Source organism: Triturus cristatus, chromosome 7, assembly GCF_964204655.1.
Source record: "Triturus cristatus chromosome 7, aTriCri1.1, whole genome shotgun sequence".
NCBI classification, from domain to species: domain Eukaryota; kingdom Metazoa; phylum Chordata; class Amphibia; order Caudata; family Salamandridae; genus Triturus; species Triturus cristatus.
The window spans coordinates 877,616,787-877,643,728 of NC_140590.1; the positions used below are offsets into that span (position 1 = coordinate 877,616,787).

General features: G+C 43.5%; 1 protein-coding gene across 2 annotated transcripts in view; it reads left to right on the forward strand.

Annotated features, from left to right (window-relative positions):
- The window catches only part of GABRG2 (gamma-aminobutyric acid type A receptor subunit gamma2), a 510,299-nt gene that overhangs the window by 473,420 nt on the left and 9,937 nt on the right, over nucleotides 1-26,942 (forward strand). The window contains exons 7-9 of one of the 2 annotated variants that reach the window (XM_085617829.1): nucleotides 9,015-9,167; nucleotides 14,100-14,305; nucleotides 23,723-23,746. In XM_085617829.1, coding sequence (XP_085473955.1) covers nucleotides 9,015-9,167; nucleotides 14,100-14,305; nucleotides 23,723-23,746 — 383 coding nt within the window. The remainder of the gene's footprint in view (nucleotides 1-9,014; nucleotides 9,168-14,099; nucleotides 14,306-23,722; nucleotides 23,747-26,942) is intronic. The other variant, XM_085617830.1, reaches the window with a different exon arrangement.

The following is a 26,942-nucleotide window of genomic DNA, read 5'->3' on the forward strand; positions in this document are numbered from 1 at the left end:
TAATAAATTAAATGAATATTACACAATTAATAAATAATTGGTAATTAATTAATACTTTATAAACTTTATAAACTTCCAATCGCAACAACACTATAAATTACTAGTAGAAATTAAATTAAAAATTAAAAAGCACATAAAATTGCAAATTCTATTTAAAAATATTCTTAACAATGATACAAACAATAAAATATAAAAATAACATATGAACTAAAGCACATTCAGATAATTGAAAAATCAATGTTTTTTACAACTATATTATTGAAAACGATAGTAACAACAACAACATTTTTAATAATGATATTACTTGCCTGAAAAAAACGATAGTCTTTATACCGATATTTCTGCATCACAATATTTTTGTATCACGATATTCTTTTTCCAATATTTCTGTCTCCCAATATTTACAAACTGATATTTTGTCCAAAAACCCCTTGAAAGGCACTTGGGCCTATAGACCTTAGGTATAGTTTTCTGTCTCAGCTGATAATTTGAAGCATGCATTCCCATCCCAGTCATCATAATGATGCACAGATTTTATCTCAGCACTAACTAACATCTTCACACGCTTTTAATGGCAAGCTCCCTCTCAGCCCCAGGTCAAGGTTCTGTTGAAACAAAATAGGGAACTAATTCTATTTGATTGAAGCACTAACTGTTTTCGTGCTGTGTATTCAGAAGATACGTGAACCTAGAACAGTCTCCGGTTATATCTGCTGCCCTCAGACTGAATACAAAAATGCCAATTGTTCAAATCAGTGGAATAGTTCAAAAGGATGTATACCCGCTGTATCATTTGGTAACAGCCAATACGACATGATTTAAGCATCCTCTTCACTGAAATATTAATTCCTTGCTCTGAGAAGAGAACCCCTGAAGGATGGTATCTTTGCGTTCACTGTGTGGTGTTAAAAGGACTGTATTCTACCATTAAATTAATAGGAAACACTACAAATATCCCATGGTCTAGACAAAAGGATAATAACATGGAATTATTATGCAACCATATTACTACAGCCGATTACTGCAGGTAAATTACTGTTTTTCATCGGCTTCCCATCTAGAAACGTCACTAGATTTAAGCTGGTAAAATGCCCTGAGAGGATTAATTAGGCTCCATTGAATATACAAAATTAGTCGCAGTTTTTCTTCGAAGTGAAAGGTTTTGCAGCTCCTCTGTGCAATTTTCAGCTAGCAATGAATTGCTTCTCTCTGTATAAATTACAGTTATGGGGCTTATTTACAAGTCCCTTGCGCGCCCGTAAGTAATTTTCCCAGATGTTAAAAGTGACACACCGGCGGCGTAAGAGGCTTGTAAATAAGCTCATATTTTTTTTGTGCATGCCCATTTCTTACGTCAATAATATTTTAAGCACATTTTGCACATGATTGTCTTCTTTCAAGTGAATTCAAAGAGAAAGAGAATATGTACAGTTGTGTGCGTGGCTCTGGACTATATACAATACCAAGCATGTCATTTCGACCTCTGCAGAGCAGAGGCCCTGTCATAAACTGGCAGTTCACCAGCCTCTCAATGCTGGCAGGTCTCCTGGACCACTTAGAGGTGAATGAACCATAGGGTTTGCAACGGCACAGACTTAGCTGACTCCGCCATTGACCCGACAGCTCATCCATCACTGGCTCACCAGGACATAGGGACGGTCACACCACCCTATCTAGGGTGTCCATAAGGGTGTCCATAAACAGATTTCCCTGCAAAGGCTGCCATGTGACACATGACGTTCCCAAGAAGGGAAACAGCTCAGTGGCTCTCACACATAGAGAGAAGTTTAGTTGCACCTTTGGGATATTGATTTTTGCTTTTCAATAACAAAAAGCTGCTTGGGAGTTTTGGGCCTGATTTAGAGTTTGGCAGAAAGAGCACAAGAGTCAGTATACTGTAGGTCCAACCCTTGGTCCGCCTGCACTATTTATAGTAAAATGCGAAGCAGCGCGCGCAACGAAATTCGTTTTATTTATTTAAATGTGTACTTACCTCTGTTCATCCATATTCCGGTGTATACATTCCCCCACCCTGCCCCTCCCCCGCCCCGCCTCACCGCCCCATTGAACTCCCGCTACGGACCGCTACTGCGTCCATCTGACATTAGTGTCCCTGCTGGCTCCACTGTTGGGAAGCTTAATCTGACATGCCAATAAATTAGGGTTCAGGTGGGGGGGATGAAGAAAATACATTTGAAATAAAACTTACCTGGGCTAGCCGTCCGCCGTCTCCTTTCTCTGTCCTCTTCTTTCTGTCTCTGCCGGCAACAGGAAGCACCCGGGCTCCCCGGCTCCCCATAGACAATCAAAACAGAAATGTTTGGCATGTATCTGGCTAAAAGATGTTGACTGTGCCCCAAACTTGCAGTGCCTTCAATCAGCCGCGGTCAGTGGAGGGAATTCCATGGGGTGGAAAGGCGGGGCGGGGGCTACTAAACACCGGAATATGGATAATTGGAGGTAAGTAGACAATTAAATCATTAAAACAAATTTCGTTGCGCGCGCTGCATTGCATTTTGTGATGCAGCACGCGCTACGAAATTCATTTTATTTATTTAATTGTTTACTTACCTCTAATTATCCATATTCCGGTGTTTACTACCCCCTACCCTGCCCCTCCCCCGCCCCGCCTTTCCGCCCCACGGAACTCCCTCCACGGACCGCGGCTGCCTTCAATGGAACCACAATGAGAACAGTTCCTCTGAAGACACAAAGATCATTGTTGGACTCGGGTCGATCTCTAAATATGGCAGGTGGTAGTTCATTAGGGTGGCACAGGTAATGTCCTCAGTCACCCTGACAGATGTTAGGATGCCCACCAAACTTTATATCAGGCCCATATGCATAAAAACCATAAATCTTTGCTGAGCTGGTACAACAGAGCACATTTATATGTTTCTTGAGTTGAACACTACCTGCAAGTGGTATGTCAATGCCCTTGAATTCCCCAGTTTGATGGTGTTCAACTACTCTCCATAGGCCTACATTTTTAAATGTGAAAAATCCCTCATACATTTTTTACCCAATGTAAGAGCTCTTCAGTTGTAAATTTGAACAAATCCGCACCCATGTCACTTAAGCATGAAACATGCACACTATTTATATTCTGAGATTTATTTGTGACTTCACTGGAGAATTTGCAATAAACATATTATGAGAAAATGTCCCTTTTTGCATGGTCACCTACATTTTTGCTGAATTCTGTTGTTGGCTTTTAGACTCTGCACACTGGAACTTTGCTTTCCAGTGCCTACCGTTTCTACTTTGTCCTCTAAAACATGTAGAAATTGGCTAATCTCTGGTCGTATATTTAGCTCTCCTATAAGCCCATGTGTTAAAACTAAGTCCATGGCATTAATATTTAAAAATCACCTGTGGACTGCAGCACTTATTGTGCCATCCACCAATCTGACACAAAAAGTATGGCTTCACGGCTACCAATTCAGCCTGAGTGCCACAGTATAAACCTGCAGGCTGATCTTTCAAAATAATCCCTTTGATAGAGGGAAAAGCTCACTTCTAAATATTAGTAAGTCACCCAATGTAGGCGATGTAGCCCACAAGGTAGGAATTTGGTATGTAAAAGTGGGCCATGCAGAAATTGCATGCTACCATGTCTCTACTATAGCAGGCCCCTAAAATCTATTTTCAGTGCAAAGGATCTGGCTGTCCTGCGGAGATTATAATATTAATTCTGTTATCACGGGTATGGGACCAACTAGAAAAATGATTCAACCTCCTACTTTTAAAATGATAACTTTTTCATTGTTCCTGCCTACAGCTCCTGAGGCTGATTTGCATTAGGTCTCCAGCAGCTGCTCCGACAGTGCTTAATCTTAATGAGGTGTGAAAACTACTCCTAGTAGCCGGTGTGTGAGCAGAAAAAACATTTCAGGTTGGGTCCAGGAAATTAATTAACCTTGCTAAAGACCTTCCCTTTAACAAGTAAATATAGGGTGAGCCCTGGAGAAGGAAAACCTTTGTTCACCCAGCCAAGCTGGCTCCAAGCCCATTGAGAGGGGATCTATCCCCAGAACCGATTTTGAGTGATCACAGAGGTGGGGGTACTCATTTCCCTGGCCACACCTTTGAGTAGGCACAAAGGTTTTGCACAGGTGAGTATGGGCTCTACCTATTTGGATTTTGAGAGTGCACTGTGGGATTGTTTACTTTGGGGCAAACAGAAATTGGTAGAAAGACCAGTTGAGGTGGATCCATGAAATTCATTAACTTTAATCAGGCATGCCCTTTAGCAAGCAAATGTAAGGTGAGACCTTGGGAAGGCCAACATTTGCTCCTTCAGTCAGGCTAGCACTTAACCTAGTGGGAGAGGAGGTACCACAAGGACCAGTTTTTAATCACCATAGAGGAGGGGAGGGGACTGCTCATATCCCTGACTACACATCTGAGTGGGCACACAGGGAATGAAGGCTTTTTTCATGTTTAGTAGTAAGGTACACTATGGGATTTTTTTCAGCAGGGCAAACAGAACGTTTTTCGACAGTGGGTAAGGTTGTCCCTGGGTGCTTATGCCTTATTGTTTAGGGAGAAGCCAGGAGTCAACCCCATCCACTAGCCAGTGGCAAGCATATATTTGGCAACCCAAGGCCCCCCTCTTAGAATATGTTTTGGACCTGTGAAAGAACAGAAGAAGTCTTGCGCCTACTGTTTAAGACCTGTGAGGAGACCTGAAGGGCAGGAGCTGCACTCACTTATACCCAAGACAAAGAAGTGGAATCAAAGGTTCAGTCGGCTGTCCTCCTGTGTGGCTAGAGGAACAAAACAAGCTGCTAGAATTCTTTTTTCTGAAGTGTCAACCTGACCTGCTGTTGGCATCTGTTGGAATGAGCCTTGCCCACTAAGTGCTGTTCCTAGGGTCCTTGTACCCTTGACTTTGTCTAACTAAACTTCTCCTATAATCTCAGGAATGCTCTGGAACTTAAACAATCCTGAATTCTAGTCGCTGGAGGACATGGACCAACCACCCTAGCAAATCCTGCCAAGGCGCGACTCCACTTGGCTTAAGATGCGTTTTCTGACTTGGAGCTTGGAGCAAATTCATTTCAGCGGTCTCTTGGAGAGAAAGTATCCGGCCTTGTGGGTGCCATCATTAGACACAGCCTGCAGCGGTGTCCCACTAGAGGATTATACCCCCTGAAAAAGAGAGTAAGTCCAAATGAATAAATCTTCATCTGGCGAAGGTACCAAAAGTGTCTGCCCGACGAGAAGACCTTCCTGAGCGCAACATTAGATATTTTCTGCTTAAAGAATTTTCCTGCCTAAACCAACAACTTCAGCAGGACCTCATCAATTATTATTATTATAACATTTGTTAAGTGCTACTGTTACCCGTAGGTGTCCTGGTGCTATGTGAAATCTTGCCCAAAGTTCAGAACCGAGGTCCAACTAACCTGTAAACAGCCACGTTTTTAAAGCTTGTCGAAAAGCCAGTAAGCTGGTCATGCTTCTGAGGTATTCTAGGCATTCGCTGCATTGACAACAAAGCTTCTCCCACCCCAGGTAGATTTTTTTACAAATGGCACATAGACCAGCTTGACATCAGATGAGCGTAATAGTCTGATTGGAGTATACCAATACAGCTGCTCTTTTAACCTCTTCAATGCCCATGACGAGCTGGTCTCGTCATGGGCCGCGGTTGCGCTGTGCCCATGACGAGACCAGCTCGCCATAAACCCCGCCCGCTAATGAAACGGCCGGCACAGGGCGGGGAAAGGGGCGGGCACTGAAGGGGTTAAATAGGCCGGACCAGATCCATGAAGTGCCTTGTGAACCAAACACAGAGCTTTAAACTAGGTACGCTTCCTAACTGGCAACCAGTGAAGTTTCCGTATCTCCTTCGAGATAGCCCGACACCAATCTAGCAGCCACATTCTGCAGGAGTTGCAACTTCTGCATTAAACCTTCCTGGATGTTAAAATACAGACTATTACAGTAATCCAGCCTAGACATAGTAAGGGCTGTGACAACTGTTTTGTGGCATTCTTTAGGTAACAGCAGCAACATTTTCTTGCAGGACCTGAGAGCAAAGGACGTAGCAGAGGCCACTGAGTTTACTTGGTCTTTGAAACTGAGCTTCTGGTCCACCCACACACCTAAAATTTTTTACCTTCCTGCTGGGTGAGGGGAGAGGACCCAGGGTGTCTGGCCACCATTCTGGAGTCCAGAAATAATGATCATTGCCAAAACATACCACCTCAGTCTTACCGGAGTTCAGTTTGAGGCAGTTTTGGACCATCCAGATCCCTACGGCCTTCATACAGTCCTTAAAACGGACTGCCGTGCTCCTCAACTCAGCTGGTAAAAGTGACACCACGATTTGAGTATCGTCCGCATAAGAGGTCAGACTAAACCCAAGTGACTGAATAAGGGGCACGAAAGAGGACACATATATGTTAAATAGTGTCAGACTCAATGAGGACCCCTGCGGGATCCCACATGGTAATGAAAAAGGTTCGGATGAGAATTCCCCCAGAGACACCAACTGACTTCAGTTTGACAGAAAATATCTTAGAAGTCTCCAATCTAAGTACTCCAATCTCCTGCAGCCGGTCCATCAGCAAATCGTGATGGACCGTATCAAAAACTGCAGAGAGATCTAACATGATCAAAGCAGCCTTGCCCCCTTGATCTAAAATAGTCTGAATCTCTTCAGTAGATTTCAAGAGAGGAGATTCGGTGCTATGACCCCCTCGAAAGCCATACTGGGTTGGGTCCAAAGCTTGCATAAACTCCAGAAATTGGTTAAGTTGCATATTTAAATTTCTCTCAACAATTTTTGCAGGCACAGGGAGTCTGGATATTGGCCTCAATCATGGGATATTTATTTAGTGCACATATCACTCGTAAGTCTCATGGCGCTAGCAGACAACTCTGAAAGATAGGCTTGGGTTGATGCAATTAGATGTCAAACAGCCATGTCTTTAACTTCTTATGGAAGCAGTTATGGTTATTGATGATACGTAGATGTGGGGGCAGTTTGTTCCAAAAAGTCAGAGCCAGGAAGGAGAAGGATCTCCCTCCATTTGTGGTAGTGTGAATTCTGGGAAGTACGAGAAATGATTGGTTACTAGATCTCAAAATTCTGCCGGGTTGGTACCAACGTATCTTTTTGGCCCAAAAGCCCAGGCCTTTTCCATACATATTTTTGTGCGTTAAGCATAAAATCTAAAAACATATTAGTTTTCTGACTGGCAGCCAATGTAGGAGTTTCAGGTTGGGTGCCGACGGGGATCTTGGTGGAAGATTGAGAAATAACCTGGCTGTGGTGTTCTGCAGAACCTGCAGCCTTGAAAGAAGATCTTCATTTATAGACGCCAACAAGGCATTTCCTAAGGCTCTCTGACTTTGAGACGACTTTTTCGAATACAGCCTGTAATCTGTGTCACTGGAGGTTTTTGACTTCTATTTCAGAGACTTAGGGCCCGATTAAGAGTGGTAAGAGGCAGTTAAAACTGAAATATTGACCCCCGGTCCCTGGGAGACAACCACTTAGGGATTTTGTTTTTGAAAATAAAAAAAAGTTGAAAGTTTCATGTAGAAGTCCATCATGTTGACAGAGCTGTCTGTCAACTTTTAATGCTGGGCAGGTGGACATCTCTAGATTTTGTGGGCGCATTACCGAATCCGTCTACCAAACAAAAAATCAGGCACTAAGTCCCAAGTGAAAATCCCTAACCGAGATGAACCTGCTTAGTGTAACCAACCTGCACTCCGTTGTGGTCAGCCTGAAATCGCATCTTGCTCATGGTCAACGCCACCATACACTTTTATTAGCGCTTTACTTTTTCTTGCCGCCTTTTTTCTTAAATTTACTAAAATTCATATCTCTCCTTCTCTGTATTACATTATTTTCTACATTGGAATGGGTTCTGTATTATGTCATGTTTTTGACTTTTTATCTGTTTCAATACTTTTAAATGCTTCACATATTTTCTTTACGTTCAGTCTGTCTGCTCCGTGCCAGAGCCACCCAGGGGTTGCGCTCAGGTTTATATTACTAAAACTTTTTACTAGAAATAACAGGTTAGTCACGTTATAATTTGCTGTGGACTTACATTCACCCTAATTAATAATTCACTTTCTTACACATATATATTAATCTATTTAAAATGCTTGATCAATAACTAGACACAATCTCATACCGTGTATAGGATTAGCTAGAATGCTTTGGTGGAAGTGAATACCTTCACAGAGGTATTTATTTTAGAGTTTGAGTGTCTCTGGAATAGGATTTTCTCATACAGTCTTATACAATCATTTAGTAAAGCTGTACATAATGAATAGACTTAGAGATGAATGGTCACCCCTTGTGAATATGCTGCACCCTAAAATCCATCCAGTTGCATTTGAATATTTCTTCAGTGAATTGAGCCCAATGAGTCCAGCGGCATAAACGTGAACTGGCAAGACATCTCAGCTGAGGAGAGACCATTGTTTTTTAACTTTCTTCTGTCCTCCATCTCTTCTCGCTTTTTGCAATATTATTTGTAGTGGTGTACAGATTCTCATCGCTAATGGAGTACTTCTCAGGGGGCAGATTAACAAGCCCCTTGCGCCACTTTAGCGTCACTTTTGAAATGGGAACAGTGACGCAAAAAGTGGCGCAAGGGGCTTGTAAATTTGCCACTCAGTGGTTCCCGTTCTATTCTCAGCTGGCATTTGGACTGGAACACTGCTGTCCTACATTAAGAATTTCGTTTGCACAATGAGCCATGTTTAAAAATAAGTTTAGGTTTTGGTCACTTACTGCATTTATGAGTCTGGCATTTGATGCATCTGTCTGAATAATAAACAACTTTTGAAATTCTTTTGGAGACGCCACATTTGTTCCACATAAATCGAAATTTAGAACTAAAGGGGTAAATAATACTAGTGAATGTGTAAATGCGATGAACTAACTATCTGCAGATGTAGGTATAGGTTCGATGAATCATGTGAGCAAAAGAAATTACTTTGTGAGAACTTCTCATCATGTAAAATGCTTTACTTTCCAGGAGACTACGTGGTGATGGCGGTCTTGTTTGACTTGAGCAGGAGGATGGGGTACTTCACAATTCAGACCTACATTCCCTGCACCCTCATTGTCGTTCTCTCGTGGGTATCTTTCTGGATTAACAAGGACTCTGTTCCAGCCAGAACGTCGCTTGGTAAGATGTTTTCTTCACACCAGTTTGCCGTTGTTTCACTGTCTTAGGATCCCATTCTGATTTGGAGCTATACCCCTCAGGTTGCCTGATTACAAGTTTTACCAGGTGCAGAAGGTAATCTGGCAAAACCTACAAATGTGTTTCCTCAGGAGGAAAATAGGCGCAGGAAATGGGTCAGGAATCAGGCCTAAATCTTAAGTCTCGCTCCAGAGTCTCCTCCTCTGAATTGTCAGGTATCAAGCGCTGAGACCTTAAGGCTTCTTTGTCTGCCTCGATCGCAGCCAGAATCCCTCCAGGCAAAATTGTTTCTCCATCATTCTCTATTTGAATTTGTCTGGTAAGTGTTGCTATGGCGTAGCATATCAACTATTCTCACACTGGCCCTGATAAACACAATCATATGCTGCCCAAATTTCCCAAAGATTCTTTCATTACAATAGGAGATGACCATAGAATTATCAATCAATCAATCAATCAGGACATTTGTAAAGCGCACTACTCACCCGTGAGGGTCTCAAGGCGCTGGGGGGAGGGGCAAGGGGGAGGGCTGCTGCTACTGCTCGAATAGCCAGGTCTTGATAGCCTCCTGAAGGTTAGTAGGTCCTGGGTCTGCCGTAGGAGGATGGGGAGGGCGTTCCAGGTTTTTGCTGCGAGGTGGGAGAATGATCTGCTGCCGGTGGTTGCTCTTCGTATGCGGGGGACGGTGGCGAGGGTGAGGTCGGCGGAGCAGAGCTGGCGGTTCAGGGTGTAGAAGGTGAGTCGTCTATTGAGGTATGCTGTTCCGGAATTGTGGAATGCCTTGTGTGCGTGGGTGAGGAGCTTGAAGGTGATCCTCTTGTTGATGGGAAGCCAGTGAAGGTCTCTCCGGTGGGGTGTGATGTGGCTGTGGCGAGGGATGTTGAGGATCAATCGCGCGGTGGCGTTCTGTATGCGTTGTAGTTGTTTCAGGAGTTTGGCCAAGGCTCCTGCATAGAGGGCGTTTCCATATTCCAGCCTGCTAGTGACGAGGGCCTGTGTGACCGTTCTTCTTGTTTCGGTGAGGATCCACCTGTAGATCTTGAGGAGCATGCGGAGGGTGTTGAAGTAGGAGGATGAGACGGCGTTGACTTGCTTGGTCATGGAGAGAGTTGAGTCGACGATGAACCCCAGGTTGCGCGTGTTGTTGGTGGGTGTCGGTGCTGCTCCCAGAGTGGTCGGCCACCAGGAGTCGTCCCAGGCCGAGGAGGTGGAGCCGAGGATGAGGACCTCCATCTTCTCTGAGTTCAGCTTCAGACGGCTGTTCTTCATCCACTCGGCGACGACTTTCATTCCTTCGTGGAGGTTGGCTTTGGTGGTGAGGGGGTCCTTGGTGAGGGAAAGGATCAGCTGGGTGTCGTCGGAGTTGATATTGAGGTCATGCAGTCGGGCGACATGAGCGAGCGGTGTCATGTAGACGTTGAACAATGTCGGGCTGAGTGATGGTCCTTGGGGTACGCCGCAGATGAGCTCGATGGCTTCGAATCGGAAAGGGGGGAGGCGGACACTCTGGGTTCTGCCGGAGAGGAAGGAGGTGGTCCATTTCAGAGCCTTGTCTCGGATCCCTGCGTTGTGGAGGCGGGTGCGTAGGGTGCGGTGGCAGACGGTGTCGAAGGCGGCTGAGAGGTCCAGGAGGATGTGGGCTGCGGTTTCCCCATTGTCCAGCAGGGCCCTGATGTAATTGGTGGCGGCGATGAGGGCAGTTTCAGTTCTGTGGTTGCTGCGGAACCTGGACTGGGATGGGTCTAGGATGCTGTTCTCCTCGAGGTAGCGGGTCAGTTGTCTGTTGACGGTCTTCTCAATGACCTTCGCCGGGAACGGGAGGCGGGAGATAGGACAGAAGTTCTTGAGGTCCTTCGGGTCAGCCTTGGATTTTTTGAGTAAGAGGTTGATCTCAGCACGCTTCCAGCTCTCTAGGAAGGTCGCGGTCTCGAAGGAGATGTTGATGGCCTTGCGGAGATGGGGTGCGATGGTGGCGCTGGCTTTGTTGAAGATGTGGTGTGGGCGTGGGCCTGGCGGAGAGCCGGAGTGGATGGTGTTCTTGATTTTGATGGTGTTGTTGTTGTTTATGTTGGTCCAGGTGAGCAGGGGATTAATGTGGGAGGTGGCCGTGGGGTCGGAGGTCTTGGTGGCTGTTGGTGCGGTCAGGTTGTTGAAGCTGTCATGGATGTCTGCGATCTTGCGATGGAAGAAGGTGGCGAGGGAGTCGCACAGGTCTTGCGATGGTGGAATGTCGTTGATGTTGGAGCTGGGGTTGGCGAGTTCCTTCACGATGTTGAAGAGCTCTTTGCTATTGTGCGCGTTGTTGTCTAGGCGGTCCTTGAAGGAGGTCCTTTTGGAGGATCTGATGAGGTGATGGTGTCCGCGGATAGCATTCTTGTCAGCTGCGTGGCTGTCTGGTGTCTGTTCGCAGTGCCATTTCTTCTCTAGTTTTCGGCAGGTTTGCTTGGAGGCCTGGAGGTCCTTGGTGAACCAGCTGACATTCTTGTTGGTGCGTCTGTTGGAGAGTTTCTTGATCGGGCGAGGGTGTTGGCGCAGTCGTCGATCCACTTTCTGAGGTTGCAGGCAGCGGTGTTGGTGTTGGTGGGGTCGACGGGTGGGCTTTGGGCAAGGGTGGTGTTTAGCTGGTCTTCGGTGACTTTGCTCCAGCTGCGATGGGGGATCTGTTGAGAGCGGTGGTGCGTGGTGGGTTTCTGGAAGGTGAAGGGGATGCAGCGATCGTCGGCCCAGTGGAGTTTGGAGGTGTGACTGAAGGTGACGTGGGAGCTTGCAGAGAAGATGGGGTCAAGCGTGTGGCCGGCGGCGTGGGTGAGGGTAGTGACGAGCTGTCTGAGTCTGAGGTTGGCAAGGTTGTTGATCAGGGTGGTGGAGTTGGTGTCATTGTTGTTCTCGAGGTGGAAGTTCAGGTCTCCGAGGAGGATGTAGTCTGTGGAGGCAAGGACGTGCGTGCTGATGAAGTCGGTGATGGAGTCGCTGAACTGTGGCTGGGGTCCGGGGGGTCTGTAGACGAGGGTTCCCCTGAGGGTGGTATTGGGATCAATGTGGATCTGGAAGTGCAGGTGTTCGGCGGTGCTTAGGGTGTCGTCGGTGTTGGTTGAGATTCTGAGGGTGTTCCTGTGGACGATGGCGATTCCTCCTCCTGTTCCATTGGTGCGGTCCCTGTGGGTGATCTTGTAGCCGTCGGGGATGGCTATGGCGATGTCGGGTGCCGATGAGGGGTTCATCCAGGTCTCCATCAGGAAGGCGACATCTGGGGAGGTGGAGTCGAGTAGGTCCCAGAGTTCGATGGATTGGTTGCGGGCAGAGCGGGTGTTGAGTAAGATGCATCTGAGGTGGTTGTGTCATTTTTCGGTGGGCGGTTTGGCGGTCTGGAGGCTGGTGAACCTGAAGCTCCGGCAGGAGAAGGGTCCTTGGGTGCTCTTTGAGGTGGCCAGGCAGCAGGTGTGTAATCGTCCGGTGTAGAGTGCGTGTAGGGTGCTGGTATCATAGCATTGTCGGGCGTCGGTATGTGCGCCGGGGCCCTGGGGTCTGGCACTGGACGCGGTCCAGGTGCAGACAGGCGCTGACGGGCTTGCCTTAGGTGCACCTTCGGCGCGCCAGGTGGCCGCACGACGGATGCCATATAAGGGGAGGTGGGAGAGAGGAGCAGCTGGGAGGCGGAATGGGCGAGCAGGGGGGCGGGGCCGCAGGAGACGCAACGGTGGGAAAAAGAACAGGCGGAAAAAGCAGGGCACAGAAGAAAAAGGGTAACAAATCACAAGAAGCAAGAAAAAACAATACAGTGAACAGGAATCAAATCAAAAGCAAACCTGGGGCACAGAGGCAAAGGGAGACAACAACACAATTACAGAGGGAGAAACGAGGAAAACAAGACAGTGATGGCAAAATTACAACCGAGGCACGGGCCTCGAACCTACGGCGGTGTCAGAGCAGAGGTACATAGGCACACAGGTGGTGCTGTGTGGCGTGGGGGTGCGACCTGCCTGAAATCAGGGTCTAGCGTGCAAATGTATTTAGGACCTGAGGAACACCATGCATTTGGCAGGGAAGTGACAAGACAGACTAGTGGGAAGCAGCGTTTACAATGCTGTCATTACATCGCCGTGCTATTACAATGTGGTTGTTGCAACGACTGCGTTGTTAGTACGCGATACCTTTACATCGCAAGTCATTAGAACGACTTACTGTAGGGGGTGCTATGGAATTGGAAATTAATTTAAACACCTTCCCTACTATCGCGCAAACTGGAGTAGGAATAGTAAATAATACTATTCATAAGTCCAGCGCATCCCCTACAGCAAGTCGTTCTAATGACTTGCGATGTAAAGGTAACACATACTAACAATGCGGTCGTTGTAACGACTGCGTTGTAAAGGCAGGTGATGTAATAGCATGCGTTTTGACATGCTATATTCCAGACTAGACTATCTCATGAGTTAGTAAAGAGAATAGCAAAAAATGTCAGTGCACTATGGTTCTGGCTGACACATCTCTATAGTCAGAGAGCATATACTCTACTCAATATGTTTCTCTTGCTACAACACATCTACATAAGAATACCAGTGCACTTCCAATTAAATCTGTCTGGGCCATTTGGAGATATAGTCTCCTAAGAGAGGTGCACAATTTTCATCAGTGATAAAATGGCAGGATGCAAGCTCTTTCTCAGTAATAACTCTGGGGTGGGGGTTCAGGAGCTCAAACAGCAGTAGAAGATGAATTGACTCCCTCTGATGTGATATCGCATGGTGACACATGGATGGCAGAATTCACGACTGTGATGGCTCTCATATATCAAACAATCATGCGTTCTCGTAATTTCTCACTGTCTCTCTCTCTATCTCTCTCTCTCTCCTTCTCTTTGTTACTGCATCGGCCCCAGGTTTCACTCACCTGCTCATTGTCTCTTCTCTTCAGGTATCACTACAGTCCTGACCATGACCACCTTGAGCACAATTGCCCGAAAATCTCTACCTAAAGTCTCCTATGTGACTGCAATGGATCTCTTCGTCTCAGTGTGCTTCATTTTTGTGTTTGCTGCCCTAGTGGAGTATGGGACCCTGCATTATTTTGTCAACTACAGAAGGCCATCTAAGGAAAAAGACAAAAAGAAGAAAAATCCGGTAGGCACCACCCATCACCCATGCATACTATGCACGTGCCCTTAAAATGGAGGTTCAGGCGTAGTATAGCCATTACTAAGCAGCGTTCGATGGAGCTGTGAATGAAGACTCCTCTTTACCTTTTTCACGAAGACCACAGGTATCTTAGTGGCCTATTGGTTCTAAGGGGGAGTTTGCTGATATGATTTGCAGAATAAGAGTTTTCTGTAAATTCACCTGTCCATGAGTCGGTCTCATATACAGTGCCAGTCAGATGGTTGTTTGAGGTCTCACTGCCTCGCTCCAAGCAATTAGGGAATTCAAAAAGTGTCCAGGGGAGCTATGTTACGAGGCAGTCTTCATTTTATGGTAAAACGATCTACTGGTTTAGGAATAATCAACTTACTAAAGTTTATCAGGGTCCACAGTTTTAATGGTAGTGAGCATCATTCCTTTCTTTGCACCTCAGATAATTCTGCAGAGTTCATGAAAGGTTATAAAAAACATTCTGATCACACTGGGAAAAGAAAAATAGCCATCTGTATTGTATTGCTAGATTTATTTGCAAAACCCCATTGCCTGGAGGCCTATGAATTCCAGGGAAATAGTTAAAAAATAGCATTCGCTCTGAGATGAACAAATGTAATTACATAGTGCTCTTGGCTATGTTTTTTTCAGTATGAAAATGAAAACTGTAATATATGGAAATTCTTTTTCTATCTGTGTCTTTTTTGCATTTTCTCATCTTTTTGTTTTTTCATTTTATTATGCAACAAAATGTGCTTTTGTTAATCTCTATATCATTTTCCCTATTTTTCAGTCATACCATGTGATTGTATTCATATAAAGTATGGATGAATATAAAGCCTAGATGTCAGCCTAGTAATCCCTCATCTTTTTCTTTTTCATTGCCTGATTCCCCGGTTCACTGTTTGCTTTCTGATTCACGTAACACATCTGCTTCACCTACCACTGACCTCTTCCATTCTCATACACTTTAACTTGCACACCAGTCACATAGCCGCATCATGTTTCCTATTTGTAATATCTTGATGAGCACGCCCCAGTTTTCCAGTTCATATTGTACACCATGACTTCTTGCACCAGTACCTGTAAAACATGCTGTCTTCTTTACCTGAACAATAAAACTCCACCTCTTTTCCTACGTCGTCCACCACTTTTATGTCCATTGCATTTTTGCCTACAACGCCTGTTCCGATCTTCTAGTTAGCCCTTCACCAATCACCACAACCACAAACAGTCACCCTTCTCTGTTGTCCACCAGCCTTCACCCGCAGTCTGTGAATTTTCTGCTCTCTCCATTTGTTGTATTTATATTAATCCTCACTGAATGAACATGTACTTATAATGTGATATTTTGAGCATGACTGTATTGATGAAGTTTAACCTACATTTAACCTTCACACAACTTCATTGCACACAACATCCTCCAAGAGTTTCTATTGGAATTGAAAAGAACATGTGTGGTGCAAGAGTAGCACCATATTGAGGTAGGATTAAAGAGAAATTCTGCGCTGACAATTTAGCAGCCCAACCAAAGAAGTACCAGACTCTCTGATCACAACACAGAACATTTTCTTTTCTGAGGGCCACATTCATAGGCAGTATGCATAGACCATCAAAGTCACCAACTTTATGCAATCAGGTTGTATAAAATTACTAGGAAGTTCAATGACATTACATGAGATAAGATCTACCGCCTCATAATTTAAGTGTTTTGGAAGTTGGGAGCTATTCTTTCACCAATTTGCCTTGCGACAATTCGTCAACTAGCTTTCCCGCAGTACTAAAACACTTATGCATTCACACACCGTGTGATTTGCAATTCACTGGGCATTTGGATGCCTAAGTATTAAGTGGAATTTTGAGAGTTAGGAAAGGCTTGATTGGAAAAATGAGCTTCTATGATCAATTCGGAATTGAATCTAGGAGGAATCTGAAAGGAGTTTACCTTCTAATGTGAACAACCATGGTGAGTATCAATGGTCTGTGACAACAAAGGTGGTGGTAACTGACTCACAAATAGTAGAGCACGTCCTGTTCCCTAAATGTTGCTGACAAATTATGTAAAAGATTAATTATAGGTAAAAGGAAAATGTGTAAATTGCAAAGGCAAGGAAATGATTAACCAGAAGTAGGTCAGTGAACCTAAATTTAAGACTAGACTATTGTGAAATCCATTTAAGCCAATACAGTGGTAGAGGGTGATTCATGAATGATATAGACCTTCTGCTCTAACATTTGACTGATTTTACTCAGTTTTTCCCTCATTCTGTTCTACCCTCAGTAAATACAATCTTCTAATACCATTTCATTTCTTCTGCCTCTGGCTATTAAATGTCCTCTTTCTGACTGTAGGCCCTCACTGCTGTTCAGGTCTACAACTCAGGGATAGTCCACAACAGTGGGCTACACTTCTATAGTAAAGTAAGTAGACTAGCTAGGCAATCCTATTACCAGTGACAGGTGATGTTGTAAGTAGAATGAAAAAAGACAATTGGAGCCATATGTTGATACCTTTATCACTGGGATCCATGTATTATAACTTCTTTACCTTAAACAGATCAGTCCACATTCTGAAGTATGTTATAAAAATGGAATAATTTATTCCGTCATATCAGGAGATGGTAATAGTAATAACATGTATTGAATCCATCACTAATACTAATATGTAAAAACATTTTTAAATAAATCTATATAGTGAAAAAGTACATCATAATGTTCTATTAATTTCTCTTACCACTACAACAACTGTCAATCTAAAAACGTTAGTTCTTCTAATGTCTGTGCTACAGTAGCAGTAATAGAATTTCAGTAATGCCCAGCCATGGGCCAGATGTCTTGGAAACCCGCCTTATTACAGGTCATGAGCAACTGGGCCAACTAACCCTTCAGCACTTGACTCTAAGTGGAAGTGCAGGTTGAGCACTCAAAGGCTTCTCAAGGGATGGGGGTGATAAAAGAAGTAGGGTGTGAAGACAGGCTCACAACTAAAAATATGTTCAAGAGCAGATATAAATGATGGTTCAGTCAGTAGGAAATAGGGTTACTGGTTGGAGGGCAGTGGCGAAGCCCTACTCAAGCAGCAACCACAATTCCTGTCAGAGTTAAGTCACACACAGACCCTAAATTAATCTGAGTTTAACCCTCTGATATTTAGACACAAAGCAGTCAGGCTTACCTTAGAGACAATGTGTAAAGTATGTATGCCGCACTTCAAACAGTAATAAAGTAAAAACACAACACAAGAAACATTTCACACCAATTCAGAAAAACAGAGTACAAGTTAATAAATAATTTGAGAACAAAATAACAAAAAAACATCAATCAGTAGAACTGGAGATATGCAATTTTAAAGATTTGAGATAAGTACAGCGCTTAAAAAGCACAAAGAGTCACTCTCAGTTATCTGGCCGTGAGAGACCGGGATAAAGTCACAAGTTCATGTCGACCATGAAGGAGCGCGGCTGGACAGACGGATTAGGTTAGACCCACTGAAAGGGTTACCTTCAAAAGTTCAGTGGAAGGAGTTCCGTTTGTGGGTGAGTGGAATGCGATGATCAAGGAAAGCATTGCAGATGGTCACAAATGTATTGGGAAAAGCAGGATGGGTGTCACAGACAGCCATCACTGTAGCACCAAGGTCCTCTGGGGTGTCGCAGATGGTCGTTGATGGAACTTCGTGTAGGCGGTCACTAGGGACTGTTAAATCTGCAACACAAATACAAATCTTGCATTGCCTGGCTTCACTGGGGGTCATTCTGGCATGAGTAACCCTGGCCGGACAACTACACTACGCTCGCGAAGTTTGCGTAGTTTGTGCTACTTTGCACTATGCGAATTGCACGTAGCACAGTGCAAAATCGCGTAGCGTAGTTGGTATTTTTTGCTCGCTCGCGGTCAGCAACATCAAGTTGCCGATCGCGAGCGTGGAAAATAAACCTCCCGGCGAGATTCTCAACGCGGAGAGGTCAGGTTTCTCATTGCAAGTGGCCACGTATGCTCGCAACCACTCGCGATAAGAAACTACCAGTCCACGTTAAGAAAGCTGCCGCTCGAGTAAAAATCTACTCGAGCTGCAGAAAACGACAGCTCGCACTGTACAATACACCGTTTTCAATGATTGCACAGTGTGAACAAGCATCCGGCACTGTGCAATCATCGCGAACAGCGCACTACGCCCATGGTTTGGCATGAGGAGTCGGGTTCATCAGAGTTTTGCTTTGGCGGGTAGGAAGGTTGGCAAGATCTGGACACAAATACGGCCGTTTGTTGTTGCAAAGGGCTAAAGACCTCTGAATTTCTTATTTTCTTTCATAGGGAGCTTACTGATGCCACACCCAGGGTCCAGGATCTGAGGGGCACTTCTTGAGGATCAGGAACTCACTTCAGTAGAGGCCACCAGGGCAGAGGCAGGTCCAGCTGCAGGTCCAGGCAGCAGGTCTGCTGAGCAGATGCTGGAAGCCTCTGCAGCTTGTCAGATTCCAGTAGCTCAGAACAGGCGGTCCATCAGCTGACCCTTGCAGTCACTTCATCTTGGGATGAAGGATGCAGGTCTAGTCTTTCTCCTCAGCAAGCAGGACAGCAGAGTGGGGGGCAGCAGGGTGGCAGGCCTTCTGACAGTAAAGTAGCACAGCTGTCATCCTTCTTTTGTATATACTGGTCCAGAGGTGGACTGAAGAGTTGGGTCTTAAGGTCCAATATTTATACCTGATGCCCACTTTGAAGTATGAGATATGTGCAGAGGCTTCCACCTCCAGAAGTGTTTGAAATTTCCTGCCTCCCTGCCCTGGACCCAGCTTGTCTGGGAACACAAAATACTAGAGTCAAGCCCTCTGTGAGGGTGCTCAGGCAGTGCCTTTGTGATGTGCCAGTGGGGTAGGTGAAAGCTCCTCCCCTTCATCAATTCAGAGAGGGCTCAACCTTCAAACACCTATTCCCCCTTTGTCTCACTGTCTAGGAGTAATACACAAAGATCAATTGCCAAAAACATCTAGTCATTTCACGAGGATACAGGTTGTAGGCACAAAACAGTTGGGACAAGAAAATGGCAACTTTCCAATAGTGGAATTTTCAGAATTGTGACTCAAAATCCAACTTTATAATTTAAAAGGTTTTTAAATTAGTTGATTAGACACCAAATCTGACATTACTACTTGCTCCCAATTGAAAGTTACCACTTATCACATGTAATACAGTAACTCAATGTTATCCTATGGGAGAACTAGGCCTTGCAGTAGTGAAATACGAATTTAAGAGTTTTTCACTACCAGGACATGTAAAAGTTAATACTAAATGTTAACTTTTTAAATATATTGAACCCTGCCCTATGAGCTATTTCGAGCCTACATTAGGGGTGACTTACATGTATGCAAAAAAAGGTGGAGACCTTCCTGGCAAAAGTTTTATTTTGCCAGGTTAAAATGGCAGATTAAAACTACACACACAGGCTGCAAAGGCAGGTCTGAGATGTGTAAAAGGGCTACTTAAGTGGGTGGCACAATCAGTGCTGTTGATCCAGTAGTAGCATTTCATTTACTGGTCATGGGTATATGTATTACCACTTTACTAGGGACTGACAAGTAAATTAAATGTGGCAGTTGGATGTAAGCCAATTTCACCATGTTTGAAGAAGTGAGCGCTAGCACTTTTAGCAATAGTTAGCAGTGGTAAAGTATGCAGAGTTCTAAAAGCCAACATAAACGGGTTCAGAAAACAGGAGTGTTACAGAAAAAGTTTGGGGATGATCCGCAGATAGAGATAAGTCCAACACAGTCCAGTACTTACTTTTAGGAAAAAAAGGAGTATTTATTTCTAAACACAAAGTAAAATACAGCATACACAATTAATACACACAGTCCCATGAGGTCAAACTTCTAGTATTTGTTAGGCTGATCCCTGAGTCCTACTTCTCTCTCTCTAAAGGTAGTGGTTGTTTCCCATTCACAATAGGTAATATTGATCTGAGGGCACAATAGTAGTCTGAGTCTCAGAAGTCTCCAATCCTACCTGTTCCTGCAGAGGCTGCTCTACCAGAGTTCTCAGAAACATTCCACACACAAACATCACAGATGCCTGCATCAACTGCTGGTGGTGAGTGGCACATTCTCCTATGACGGAGTAAGTTTCTCTGATCCTTTTCTCAAGTGGAGGATGATCCCTCTGGTTTCAATACTTCCGTTGAGGCTTGGGAACACACAGGTCACCACGACATCCTTTCCTTTCAATGTCGGCAAAACCAGGCAACGATTCTTATACTTCACAGCAGTCCCATTCTGATACCTAGGCGATAGCCCAATCAGCATGACAGTAATGCTCTTTTTGTGGTGGCCCATGTCATACGGGGTCACTGACTTTACTTCTAAAACAGGTGAATGCCCTTTCGGCAAGTCAGTAATGCACTTTTCAGGGCAACCCCTTCTGGCATATGGGGTTACTGAATTGACACTGCAAACAGGTAATCGCTCGATCGATATCGGGGAGTAATGCAATCTTCACGGAGGCCCCAGCTGGAATATGGGGTCGTTGACTTTACTCCACACATGGATGATGGCCTGATCAACACGGTAGTAATGCAATCTTCACAGTGGTCTCCTCTTTCTATGGTGGGACTGACTTTACTGCATGCGTGAGCAATGACCTGATTGGCATGGCAGTATTACAATCTTGACAGCAGCCCACTCTGGCATATGGGTTGTGGACTTTACACTGCACAAGGGTGACAGTCCGAACAGTGCAGCAACAGGTAGCTTCATAGCAGACCCCTTCTGGCATATGGATTCGCTGACTCTGAATCTGACATGGGTAATGGCCTGATCGGTGCACCTCAGAACTGTGATCCACTCGCCAGCCATCCCCACTGGACCGCACTCCTTGCTAGAACTCTACTCTTCCTCACAGGTCACACTGGTTTTGGCAAGCAGGCAGGCAGTGGTGCTCCAGGATCCAGGGCAGGTGGTCTTGAATTTCCCTGGGAGATGTCCTCTCCCCCAGCTGGGAAACTAGCATACGTCAGCCCGCAGTCTTGCAGAGCTTCTCCTCCTCCACATACAGCCCAAATGGCTAATTGGCAAATGACAATTTTGAGGGCCTAGGGCTATCTGATTCATAGCCCATTTCCACACCCAAATGTGATGAAGTGTTAGCGTTTTTGAAGGTTGTGTTGGTGGTGTGCTTCCTTTTGAAGTGCCCACTCCTCTGCTGTTCCTTCATAAAGCAGTCTGCCACAGCACGAGCATCTCCAAATCTGATGGCCCCACAGCACAGACCATAAGAGTAAATGTAGGTTCACACCTGAAAGTCTGCCACTATGGTATGTGCATCAAGATGTTATCAAAGGGCCCAGCCCTATTCTTTATGTTTTTCTTTTCAGCCCTATCTCATGTCTAAGATGGTTCCAGGCCCGTTCCCAAGACCTCTTTCCAACTCAAAGAACACACTGTGGATTGTACTGAAGTGTTCTTCCAGTGCATGTCCCACCCACCTCTCAGCAGTGCAGTAATTCACAAATCTGTCAGGGGGACTCCTCCACCTCCTCCAGTCAGCCCTGGGTCTCTCAAAATGGAGAATAGAGTATTCCATGTATTTGTACCACTCACAGACACATATACACCCTGAACATGGATGCAACCACATGTGCACTGCACAGCGCTACATATTAACAATGTAGGCGAGTTGTGAGTCAAGCACACAGCAGCAGAACTTTATGTGAGTGGACCTGTAGGCGTCCCCCCGGTGACACTAGAAAAAAAAGCCTGTCCACTGCTACTGATCACTACATGGTGTGCTACCACTATAGTGCTCCCACTACAGTGCTCATGCTATTTAACTCCTGGCAATGGCATTTTGCCTTCCTGGGGTAGTGCTTTGGACGCCCCTGAGGGTCCAACAAGGCCTCAATCTGTGAGACAGAGCTATGTCATGACGCACATGCATGATCTGTGTTTGCTCATGACAACAAAAATCAGCACCAATCATCCAGATATCTTTGTAGCTGGGACACTCTGGGCAGCGGTACTCGTCAACACAATGCTACATACTTTTCTGTCCAACATATATGTATGTCAGAAGGGTAAAGGATAGAAAAAATCTAATTATCATCCATATATTTGATTGAATTGCTCTATATTCCACTTTTTGAACATGTTCCTAGTTTAATGGAAAAAAGTATATCTGTAAATCTGTATCTAAATATAGATTTTGTACCATCCCTAGAAATATCCCTTCAAAATTCATTATTGTGTGCCAGGGTTAGCCAGAGATAATATCAATAAACCTCATTGAATGCCTTTTCAGCATTAAAAGTCTGGAATTTAGAAAGTAGTTCCCCGTTCATAGTCAATAGATCATTAATTTCAAATACAGAAAGTATTTGCTTCTGGGGGATGAACCCTTGTAGATCATAGCAGAAGAGAAGTACAGTCACCCTATTTAGTGTATTTGCCAAAGTCTTGGGAAAACATTTTGAATTACTGTACGGTAAAGACACTGGTCTGTGTTAAGGTCTTTATCTTGTTTAAGTGTTACAATTATAATATCGTCAGTCATATATTTACCATATGAATTGAATGACGGCTGGCTTTTTCTGAAACAGTGCAAGGTTTTCCACTGGGTATACTCCAAATTGCTTTGAAGTTGTAGCAACAGTCAGTACTGCTAGATTCTATTTAAGAAATCCTATTCCACATAATTCTTACATTTATTCAAGACATAAAAAACTTACCTCAAAGGAATTTCTACTCATGATCCTGTGCTTGCAAACGAAAATCCCCAGAGGGTGAACGTCTCACAAGAAGATACTTCTGAGGTTGAGACTCCCATAAAAACGGTGTCAAACCCAGAATATTCAGGAAAATATATATTCTACTCATACTTTACAAAGATAGTTAGTTTTTCCAAACCTCCAGGTCTAAAATGGGCACTTTACAAGAGTCCTACTACATCTAACCTAGTGCAGAGATAGAATCCTACCTAGGTAAATTTACTACAGTAATATATGAGCATGTATCAAAACACATAAGTTCTGGAGGTGATGAATTTCTTGCAGATTTCTTACTAATGTTGTATTGAGTAATGATACTTAGCCTCTGTGAGAGAAACCAGCCACACTAACTTGCAACTAATAAAAGACTTGATGATACACGTTGCTCATTTGCTGTACACTGTGCATTCTTGCATTCACACAACCATAGCAAAAAGCACTAATCACCCTTTCTCCTGATCTTCCAAGTGACATTGTAAGTTTTGCATTTATAAAACATTCATCTCTCTGTTTGTTTATGTTCATGTTTAATTACTGGATTTTTGCATAACTCATTAAATGTATCTTCCCTTATCTCTTTTTTTCCTGTCTCTTTTTTCTCTTGTGTTAAACATAAAAAACCCTCCAACTCTTTTTTTCTGTGCTCAAAACCACAGCTCCTCCGGATGTTTGCCTTCAAGGTATACACTTTTTGGAATGGACGCTCACTGCATGTGACTGCTGAGTTGAACAATTACAGACCTATTATGATTGAACTTGATTGGGCATGGAAATCCTCTTCCACTCCAATGAAGAGCGTGGTGTTAAAATGGAATTCAGCAGAGTTGCAAAGAATATCTGAGAAGTCGGCCCATCAGTCCGCTTCTAAAACTGACCAACTCCTCTAGAACTGGACTCCAGTTCAAGTCCATCACATGTATAAAGAGAGTGTAATGTCGAATGTGTTTATTCTGCACTCTCCTGTTCGCACGCTCGCTTACCTTCACATGAACAAATAAACACAAACGTATGTAATTGCACAAAGAACATGCATTACACCCTTTCAGACCTCAAACTTTAAGTAAAAACTAAAAGCCAGTTGAAAATAACTGCTGAACTTAAGCTATTCTCGGAATATTTGACCATTGTTATATTCAGTATGTCAGAGCTTTGAAAGGGTCTATAATGCACTTTACTTTTAGAGTTGGGTCCACATATATGGTGCAGTACGATTAGTACTGAGAATCCAGGTGAACAGAGTGATATGTGTTCTATTAGAATACCTCATAGACAAAACTGAATAGATACATTTCCCTGTGAATTGGCGCCACAAAGAAACGTTTGCTCTCCTAAAAAATTCATACATACCTGTAAAGAGCAGCTTCGAAATGTGAGGTTTTCCTCTCATTGTTTTGCTGCAATAGTTTTGTTTACACAGATTCCTAAACAGAGAATTAAGGGGGTTGTGAGTCATCTGTACAGGACATATTACTTTTGTATTTGATTAGATTCTGATCATGTTTAATATTCTATTCTACTAAATCATAAGACATAACAATTAAAAAGGTGCACAGATCATTCATTAGAAATGAGGCATACAACAACTGCGGTAGCTGGTTCCTGTCTGAGGTGGCATGGTGGGCAAAAACAATGGATTGGAATGTGACCTTGAGTAATTACCAGTGGCGGACATTATTTCAAACATTCCGCCCAACATTCCACCCATCTGTGTTTCTCACTTCCACATTCTTTATGCTTGGTACACTTAGTACCTTTTATTACACCTGTTTTGTCTTTGCTTAGACCTTAAGTTCTGCCTGCTGATGAATATCTATCCTAGTGAGAAGAAGTTTTCAAGCTTGAGATATTGCAATGTACTAGACAGTTTAGTAATCACAAAGGTTCTGCTGACCACAGGAAAAGCATTCTGCAATGTTTTCAGAAATTTCAAAATATGTAGTGAAAAGTTTTCCAACTCAATAATTTCAGCACTAGAGACATACAGTTGAGACTGAAATGTCGAAAGATATGTGGACACACTCTAAACTAACAAATCTTCAACACAAGTATGCAGGTGCTAACAACTATACCTACAACTCTCATTTAAAGTCAGCTCTCAAAATAACCTTCTTTAGTATATACTAGGAGTTCATCATTTCCATGATGATGATCATAGTGTTACAGGGAGCTGATGCTGGCCGGACATTCTCAATGGGCCAAATATGCACTTGTCTGAAGAAGTACTGGGAGCAAAATAGCCAACATCCATCAATGAATGAACAAAAGAAATCAATACACATTAGGCCTTAATTAAGGACATGGTTAATCAAAAATGAGTAACAACAACAGGCTTGCTGTTCTAAGCATCTGGATATGATAGTGTGGGTTTTCCTACACGATTTATAAATCTCATAACAAAACAAATTTCTTTAATATATTTCCGAATAGGATCTGTATGTTTTTGTGGAATTAAAAATTAAGTGTGGGATGATTAAAACCAAATATCCAACATGGTCAGCGGATCAGACAGATAGGAAGCCAGTAAAACTAGTTAAATCAATGCATTTAGAGAAAACAATAAAAATTTGTCTTGTTATCATATTCATCAGATATATCAGAGAACAAGAGTATTGTACTAACCTTCTATTTATTTGTGCTTCCCCCAGACAGTACCTCAGTATTGTCCTGCATGGACCTGTTAGTAGTGCATTGGGTTGTTGCCAATACCATTGTGCAAGAAGTACAAACCAACATAAATTTATTGTGGGTTTTCAGTTGATTTTGTACCAGGCAGGCACCAGTCCATTAGTATATATATCCCCTTTCAGATTATACTGCACAAATTGAATTCAGCATTGAAAGGGTAAATCACCACTGTGTGATGAAATAATATTAGGGTTTTTTTTAAGTTAGTTTCTACCACATGCTATCTTACGTTCACATGATCAAATTAACACCAATATATGTAATTGCCCAAAATACCGTCCTTCTTCTAAAAATCTCCATATCGTCAGAACATTTCAGTAATGTAATCCATATAGCAACTATTTGAAAATAGGAAACAAGATGACTGATTTATCAAATGAGAGTATACTTTGCAAAGAATCCAGAAGAACTCATTAAAAAATCTAAAGGACTCATAAAACTCTGTGTATTCACTAAATGTTCATATTTATAACAATGAACCAAAATGTACTGGAGATGGAACCCAACCTAAAAGGTCACAAAAAACCCTTTTGTGCATGTTATTTACAGCTACTTTGGAAATTAAATGTATGCTTATATGAGCTGCTATTTTCTGTTGTTATAGTTGCCCTCGAAAGCAATGTAATGCACTAAAGGAGTTAGAAGGGTGTATTAACAAATTGTGTCCTAGTATGCATTTTTAACAAAAATACGTTTTGGTTTTAAAAAAAAGTCCTTGGTAAAAGGGTACCTCCAAATTTAAACTAAGTGATGAGGAAAGTCACTTGCCCACATATCTGTGCTTGCCTAATTGAATGATGCATGACAGTTGTGGAAGACAGGAAGCGATCATGAACTTTGTTAGTTTTGAAACTGCTAATGTCTGGGTGGCTTGAGGTAAGGTAAACCATTGAATAAGCACTGGATGTTCCTTCTCAAATAGAAAAACGTATGACTAGGGAAATATTGAGGTGTTTATTCAACCCAATGGCAAAGCATTTGTCTTAAATATATTGATGGTGAATATTCTTACACCAGGACCAGATGAATCACAAGTTATCTTAGACATCCATCCTTCCAATCTTAATTGGAGCTTTTCAAAACATTGTTTCTTTGAATTTCTAAATCTTGACAGAAGTCAAAACAAATATGTTTTACCAGACAAATCATAGGTATTGAGGTTTCAATGTGGCATGTGCTTCTTTTGGTCTA